At 28.8% G+C, this 8,560-nt stretch overlaps 1 protein-coding gene across 2 annotated transcripts; it reads right to left on the reverse strand.

Moving 5' to 3' along the window:
• Positions 1 to 4,512: 4,512 nt before the first annotated feature.
• Positions 4,513 to 8,156, reverse strand: LOC101504351 (myb family transcription factor IPN2-like). 2 transcript variants are annotated; one of them, XM_004514388.4, is made up of 6 exons: positions 7,806 to 8,156; positions 7,393 to 7,469; positions 7,196 to 7,253; positions 7,002 to 7,068; positions 5,846 to 5,888; positions 4,513 to 5,372 (listed from the first exon to the last, which is right to left on the reverse strand). In XM_004514388.4, the coding sequence occupies exons 1-6, from the start codon at positions 7,984 to 7,986 to the stop codon at positions 4,752 to 4,754; spliced, it is 1,047 nt and encodes a 348-aa protein (XP_004514445.1). In that variant the 5' UTR covers positions 7,987 to 8,156; the 3' UTR covers positions 4,513 to 4,751. The 2 variants fall into 2 exon arrangements, with proteins under 2 accessions (XP_004514445.1, XP_004514444.1); XM_004514387.4 differs by having other exon boundaries at positions 7,187 to 7,253; positions 7,806 to 8,119.
• Positions 8,157 to 8,560: the final 404 nt, after the last annotated feature.

Below are 8,560 nucleotides of genomic sequence, written 5' to 3' on the forward strand. Positions count from 1 at the left end.
TTCTGATTCACGTCGTTTTGAGACAGGTGAGATATTCTTGAATCATGTGCACTGATATATAGGCATTGCATTATGACTAGGAGCCGTTTGCTTAACCATTAAGTATTTTTGTATTCAAAAGTTGTTTCTTAATAAACTTACAACATGGTTACACTATATATGTTGCTTGCTTTGTATTTGTATATATGTTATTTTCGAATTAGTGATCCTTGATGTTGATTTTTTGGGATATATGCCATGCCCTTAATTGAGGAACATGTTGTAGTCTCATAAGGCGAATCGTGAGTAGAATCAATCACACTCAGAGCACAAGCGCGTGGGTAGGTAGCATTTGACTGAAAGGCCCTATCAGATGTTGTGATCAGCTTAGGGGTGTCTTTTATTGTTTGTAAGTTGTTTATTAATACTTTAACTTGTGTTGTATAAAGATATTATTAAAGAAATAGAATTTGGTCTTGCGTGTTCCACGCAACTTATCAATTGTTTCAAAGTTAATGGGTAATTCTTGAATTATAACTTGGGAATCATATTTTTTAAAACGTTAGAGATAACATTGATTATTTGTTTTACCAATAGAAAGAATAACGAAAAATTATTTCATGTATTTTATAAAGGTAAAATCAGTAATTGATTTAAAAAATAATTGCAATTAGAGATGGCCCATTTTTTAGAGTAGGCGACTGGTATTCCTTCACTGTTTTCAATTCCTTTGGAAGAAAATAGCTTTTATGAGATTTCTGGCCCAACCGTCTCGATAATGGCTTTGACTTAATAGAAGACAGGCCCTTTAGGGATTGATGGAGATGTTGAGGTTACTTTTGGAGGAGGTGGTATGTCATTGGTGACTTGTTGTGAGGGTGGGGTGTGTTCTTGTTACTTTATTTCTTAATTATGATCGAATTTAGGGTGAGTGTACATGGAAGTAGCTAGCTATTGAATTATCTTTTGGAGGCTCTTATTTCTAGCTTTTTATTTTATGAGATATTTTGATGGATGTCTCTATTTATGGGATTATATATTTAACTTGTTGACTTTTGGCGTTTACCATTTATTTTATGAGATGTTGGATGTGGTTGTACATGTTGGAGCAACACCTCTATGTTAGGGGTTTGTCGGAATATCCCAAGGGTATAATTATATGATGGATCGATTCATAGATCTGATGTATTTTCTTTATTTATATTTGGGTTGTATTTGACTTAAACATACATTTTCCACAAACTATCTTTTTACTATCTATTATCTTTGGTGTTAATTTTTTTTGCAATGATCTCATTATGTAAAAAGTTATATTAAACTTTCTTTTTGCACGTGAGTCATTTATAACTTCGAATGAGTTTTAAAACGAAAACAAAAAAATTATTTGCATTTTATGAAAATGCATTTTTAAAGTATATATTCCAAAAGTAATCTTTTAAAATACACTATTCGTATTAAAATTCAGGGTATTATCAAAATAATTGGATTGAATCTATTAAAATGAAAGTGCAATTCAATCAAATATGAAGTAAACTTGAATGACTTAATGATTGAACAAATCATAGTAAATCATATAAAATAATGGACACAATTTACATTTATTGATGTAAGTTCAAAACAGTTTTATAACTCAAAAGTTATAATCCTAAAAATGTCTCAAAATAGAATTTTTTAATATTACTAATATTTATATAACTCACAAACTAGAAGAAATGATTTTCCTCCCACTAGTCACCAAGATACGAATATTGTAATCAATATATAATGCAAAATGTAAAGAGTTAAGAGAAAACGAAAATGACACCATGATTTTTATATTGCTACTTCTCCGTCCTCGCATGTATAGTACATTTAGAACTAATTCAATAGAACGAGAGTTTCTTCATTTGATATATAGAATGTTTGTGAGCTCCATCGACAAATGTTACAAGGCTTGTACATCAACCACTTTTTTCTCTAAACGCTCAAAACCAGATTTATTGAAACCCTCTTCAAGAGAACATTTGAAACTTTATCTTCAAGATGAAAATAACCCTCCAATCTTGAAATATAAAACCCTAGAGCAATCCTCACTTTAGATCTTGATGAAAATACATCTTTAGACCTTTAAAGAGACGCCCATCGATTTCCCCTCGATCGTCCAAATTTGTAACAATCTACCCAACAAGAGATTCCCTATTCTTGATGTTTTCCACTCAAAGATTCACTCACAAAAAGAATTTGAATTAGAAAAATTGTGTAATCTAGATTATGATATTAAATGCATGAAAATTAATATATAGGTGAAAGAGTTCATAGTAAAACTGAAAGTTCAAATCAATATATAAAGAGACATGAGTTTAATGGTGTTGATGAAAAAATCAAGAATTATGGACTTGATGAATTTTGAAGAAGCTTCACCTTTTGACAAAGTAAAGCAAATTGACAGTGCATAAAAGCGTCAATCAGATCTCATGTCAAAGAAAATTTACTTAGCTCGTCAAACAATTCATTAGATTGGTGATATGTGTCATGTTGACAATGCTAGCCGTGTTGCATCTGTTAGGGAGCGCGACAACAACAATGAGCTAAGTATCCAGGACTCCTAAGTGATCTTGACACCACGTCTCAGCTCAAAATCTAAAGACAACGGATTTACGAGTCACTTATCTTATATACTCAATATTTACTCTATTTCTAATCGATATCTGGCTAACCACTCAAACTTTTCCAATAACATCCACATCTAGAGGCCGTCTAATTGCATAACATTAACAACCTTTTGTCAGCATTTGTTTAAAAACCTTTTTCTTGGATTGAAACACTTTTGTTGCATTTTTACTTATAACTCATTTTCCTCGATACTTTTCTTGCATTAAAAGACAAGGCTTCAACTTTCATCGAGGGATCTCACTCCAACTTAGCCTCTCTGCACCCAGGACAGTATGATGGTTCCTAGCCTCGCTGCACCACTTGAATTCTAGTTTCTATACCTTATTAAACTCTTTTTAGTATCGAGTAATGTTATTAGAAAATAAAATAGGACATAAATACAATATAAAATAAAATAAATACATCATATTTGTTTTTTTATAAATAATTAAATTATTATCTTTATATCAAATTTTGTATTTCAATAATATTATCAAAAATATAATATATAATTCTATTACTTTGTTAACATAATTGAATAAATACCTATATGGTCACGTATGGTAATGTAAATTTTATTATATATTTTTAAACTCTCACTACTAAGATAATTTTGTTATTTATCGACAATTAAATTTATATATATATATATCTAAATATTTAGACTCAAGTGATTAATAAATTCAGTTAAAAATAAATCGTTTAAGAAAACTTGAATTTTAATTTTATTTTAAACAATTCTTAAACTTCAGACTATATATATACTTATCTTATAATCGTTAAATTATTAAAGAGATGATTGTCTTAAACATTAAAAAGATTTCATTCTAATTTTAAACTACTTTTTTAAATTATAAATAAATCTCAATATATTTTAAATTTAATATCAATGTATTTACAATGTAAAAAGTTAAAAATACCAACAAATTTTTTAAATCTTTTTTTTATACCGACATTATATCAACATTGCACCACATGACACCTTTTCAAAAAAGTAACAACCGTAAGTAACCGCTTAAAATTGAAGCAGAGAATGTTCCTCTTACACGACATAAAGCTAGACTTAGATGTGGGCCAAAATAAGATATATAAACAGCAACATGTTTAAAAGGGAGAAAATAAAGTTGTCTTGCTTCGCATTTTACTTATCTATCACAAGAACATGCAAGCAAACCAGATCAACTAAAAAAAAGTTAAGATCACATTAAATTTTAGAATCAATCTAACAAAAAAATGTACACAAAATATTATTCCCTCCGCAATTATTAATGTCAAATTTTTTTTTTAATTGTACACTATTTTTTAAGGTTTGTAGATAAATGTTACATAAAACTACTGTGAAGTTTTAAGTTCCAACCTAAAACATGAATTATACACTAAAATGATACTAGCAATAAACTGATTTATACGATGTGGATCACACATAATTCATTATTTTCCGTCTGTGTTTATCTAATTAATTAATGGTGAATATACAATGTTTGATAAAGTAAATCAATAAAAATGTAATTTATTTTTAAAAAATTATAATTTTTTTTTCTTAACTTTTATGTAACTACCTAATATGTCCACAATAATATATAATTATGTGATAGAATTGTATTCAAATACAACCAACAAGATATAATAATTGGGAAAATGGGTAGCTCAGCTGATTTGAGCTAAAGAAGAAAGGAGTCAAGGAGTCACATACAGTTTTTATTTTATTTTATATTAATAAATATTTGTTGATGTAGATGATTGTTAGAGTAGTTAAAAAAAAACAAACAGGGTTTAAAATCTAGAGAAGGTGTAAAAATGCTAACTTAAATAAAATAAAAATATGATTTAATAATTAGATGAGAATTGATTAAAAAAATAAAGATAAGATTAGAATTTGCTCAAAAAATAATTAGATTATAATTCAAGATAACATTTGTCATTCAACAAAAAAGAAAAATATTATATTTAATAAGACTTTTCGTATGCCATGCAATGACATTATACCATAACCAATAATTATAAATAATAACCCTTGCATGAACTACTGATTTTTAGGACAAAACTAAAAAATTATATTTCTATCTAATTAAGTAAGTAGAGTCCAAAAACAAATCTAATTGACTAAATTACATAAGAAAATTATAATCAATTCATATTCTTCAACCAAATGGTGATGAGCTATGACCTGCCACAACATTGATCATAGGACTCATCCTTTCACTTTGAAAAGTTACTCTACTCGGTGATGATATTCCTAGCTTCATTGATGCATCAAATTTCTTCTCACCAACCTTTGTGTCATATATAATATCACTTTCATCATCACCTTTAAAATTAGGAACATCTTGAGGACTAATGGATGATGAAGCTGTTCCCAAATCATGAAGCCTTAAATCATTATCATTCCAAATCAATGGACTCTTTCCACTTCCTCCATTAAAATTAGGGCTAGGCCTTTTCTTCCCAACAAACAAATTTTCATTATTATTTGGCATAAGCATTTCATCAAGGGTTGGCCTCTCTATGATGTGATGATGAAGATCAAGTTGTTCATCATCACTACCACAAATGTTAAGGTCTTGAAAAGGAGGATAATTAAGAGGAGAAACAAAATCTTTCATGATACTCAAATTAGGGGTGCCTTGAGTTCCAATAACACCCTTGAAATTTGTAGCTGAAACTGCCATGTTTTCACCAGCAAGTGTGCTATAAGCCTTCTCCAATATACTTTGCATGTATTTACCTTGAGCCTCAATCCTCAATTGAAGGTGCTTTTGAACCTGCCACAACATTATAATAAACCTACAAATTAGAGACTAGTTTTCTTTTCTACTCTAATTTTTTCTTTTTGTTGTTGAATATTAAACTTTTTTAAGGGATAAAAACTATGATATGTGTAATATGGAACTATTCAAAGTAGTCCAACATTGTACACTTACCATTTTTAATAAAAAAAAAAGAATTTTATGACAATAAAAAACAAGAATAGATATAATATTTTATTAAAATTTACTTAAAGTACTAAATTCTATCTTTAGACAAGATCTATATTGAACAACCTTTGAAAAATATAGATACTTCACGATATTGGTTAGTGTTGTGTACTCCAAAAGGATCCTCTCTACTAAATTGAGGAGAGAGATAAAGAGAGAAATATTATAAAAAGAGAAAAGGTAAAAGAGAGAAGAAGAATTGATGAAAGAGATTAAGAGTGGAGAGGATTTGATGAAGAGGATGCAAATCTGTTGTTTACCTCTAGTTGTTCATGCAATCTTCTGTGCACCTCCATCTGCATCCTAAATTATTCCATCAACCATGTATTAGTTATAGCAGTTAAATTCTTGTAAATAAAATAAAATAAAAAATACAGTATAGTTACATATTCACATACAAAACATCATACAACAAAAAGAGCGGCCAAAGTTTCTCATTATACGAGGTAGATTATATATATATTAAAGTTAAACTATCATTTTAATTTTCGCAAAGTATAGATCGTTGTTATTTTGGTAATTGACTCAACAAAAAGTCCAACTAATTCTCAAAATCAAAATAGTTGTTGAAATATATAACTTACTATCATAAAAATTTTTTAGAGATAAATTTACTGTTAAAATGGTTCATCAACCGTTATAATGTCAAGACTTGACAGACATTTCGAATTTTTTGTTGAGTTAAAGACCAACATAATAGTGTTATATACTTTCAAAAACTAAAATTGTGATTTACCCATGGAACAGGATGATGGTAAGTATCCAAATCATCCATGAATTATTCTTTTTATTTTTTAGGAAATTATTATTCTTTTTTATTGACAAACATTATTGTTGGTATATTAATATGTTATTAGCTAGAATTTGAATATTGGGCCTTGTTTCAAAATTCTTCAACGATCCCAACTCAATTGCTTGAGCTACGTACTATGACCACAAAAATGATTAATCTGGGTATAATTATTTAAAACATCAAAATAATTTGAAAAGTAACAAAATACTTAATTTACTTAATTGTTGAAGTTATTTTATAAGGAAAAGAAGTAAAACTAACTAAGGATATTATTAGTGACAATAAAAATGAAATCTCTCTCAAATTTCTTCTTTACCACATTTAGTGACAAATTTAAAAAGAGATTCACATTTTCCTTCTATAAATTTATTGCTAAATTATTTTTTTAGTAGATGTTATGTTTAGTTATTTTTTTCATTTGTTATATGTATAGGCACTATATTCATGTAATTAAAGAATTCATCAAGAGGGTTCAAAAGAAAAACAGAGATTATTTTCTCTAAACCAAAAGAAGAAAAGTACTAAAAGAATAGAAGAGGGCGAAACTATACTTTACATTAGTTTACTTGTGGTTGAGGGTTTCAAATATATATATTAATTAAGAAGAAAAAAGTGAAGCATACTCGTTCATGTTGCGGCCAGTCATAGAAGACGAGGTGCCAGTATTTCGCTGCAGTTCAAAAGCCGAAACTGTCATGAAAAATAAAGTGTTGCAACACATGAGAATTTCACAAAGTGTAAAGATAAAAGCTCAGGAAATAAAAATACTTAAAGAACATATATAGAAGAAATTAAAGTTTCATGTCACCTCTCATACCATCCTTAACCGACTGTTCATTGAATTCCTTGTGGGGCTGCTTTCCAAGCCTAAATTTCTATAAATGCAAAAGAAAAAAAAAAATAAAGAAGTTAAAGTAAAAGGGATAAAGAAGAAAAAAATTTGATAGTGTCATAAATTAAAAGTGAGCTAAATGAGGAAAAGAAGTTTGGAATATATATAGTCTTTGTTCAAACCTGAAGATGGCTCTTGAGGTGGTAAAGGGTAAGACCCTTCACACCCATAACTCTCATGATTGTTTTAGGAGTGGCTTCTACACACAACAAACAAGATATAGGAACCGTTACTAAAACATGTTGCAAATAATTATTGGATTAAAGACATAAAAAATGAAAATATATGTGAATTATATATTTTAGCAACAAATTATAAAGATTTATTTTTAATGAAAATATACTTTACTAACGAGTTTAAATGAAAATATATTTTTAATTTCCATCACAAAAATTAGTAGCCAATCTTAAAGATGATCGAATTTCATATTTTTTTTTCCTTTAAAGTTATGTCATGTGATTTACTTTTTTTTCTTTATAGTTAAATAGATTGCACCACATGAAAGAAAAGAACAAAAAGGAAAAGATGATCATACTATCTGGCCCTCCAAGCTGAGCAACAGCATCGACGAAGCGTTCATGGAGTTCGACGGTCCATCGAAGCCGCGGTTTCGGATCGGTGGTGAGGACAAGGCCTGAGTCACCTTGAACACACATAGGTCTTTCATGTGATGAATTCATAGTTAAGGGCTTCTTTGAAGGAAACATTCTTTCCATCTCTCACTATATTCCCCTCTCTCTCTCTCTTTGTTTTCTATATAACTTTGATGAGAAACTTAGCTGAAAATAGAAAGAGATTCAAGAACAAATGCGATGCAAATAAAGAAGAATAGGGTACGTTTCTATATAAGAGGAGATGGAGAATGTGAAAGACTTTATCTAACTTCTCTAAAGAATAAAGGAAAGAGCAAGCTTATAACCTTGCTTAAAAAGAATACAGATTAAACATATATTAATTTATTTTATACATAAAAGTATTCCTATTCTAATATACAAGCCTCTCTTTTTGCCAAAGTCACCTCTCTCTCCAATGTCCAATCTCGATTATTATTAACCGTGGCTCGAATCTATCATTATTAAATTGTTAATACTAAACTTGATTTAAGTACCTTTGATAGTAAGGATAAATGAATACCAATAATTAGTGATAAGTTAATCATCGTTAAAGTTTCACATTTGATGACATAAGATCTGACAAAGTATTTATAAATGGTGGATAGTGATAAGTCAGTTTTATAAGATTGTGTTAGGCTCAATCTCAAATTCTAATATCGTACTAGAGTATATAATA

Source organism: Cicer arietinum, chromosome 7 (assembly GCF_000331145.2).
Source record: "Cicer arietinum cultivar CDC Frontier isolate Library 1 chromosome 7, Cicar.CDCFrontier_v2.0, whole genome shotgun sequence".
In the NCBI taxonomy this organism is placed as follows: Eukaryota; Viridiplantae; Streptophyta; class Magnoliopsida; order Fabales; family Fabaceae; genus Cicer; species Cicer arietinum.

Excerpts from the sequence above, each read along its gene's own strand:
- LOC101504351 (XM_004514387.4), bottom strand. The coding sequence starts at position 7,986 with ATGGAAAGAATGTTTCCTTCAAAGAAGCCCTTAACTATGAATTCATCA. Across the intron at positions 7,470-7,805 it reads TCAGCTTGGAGGGCCAGATA|AAGCCACTCCTAAAACAATC; the intron begins GTATGATCATCT and ends TGTTGTGTGTAG. Across the intron at positions 5,373-5,845 it reads GATTGCATGAACAACTAGAG|GTTCAAAAGCACCTTCAATT; the intron begins GTAAACAACAGA and ends ATGTTGTGGCAG.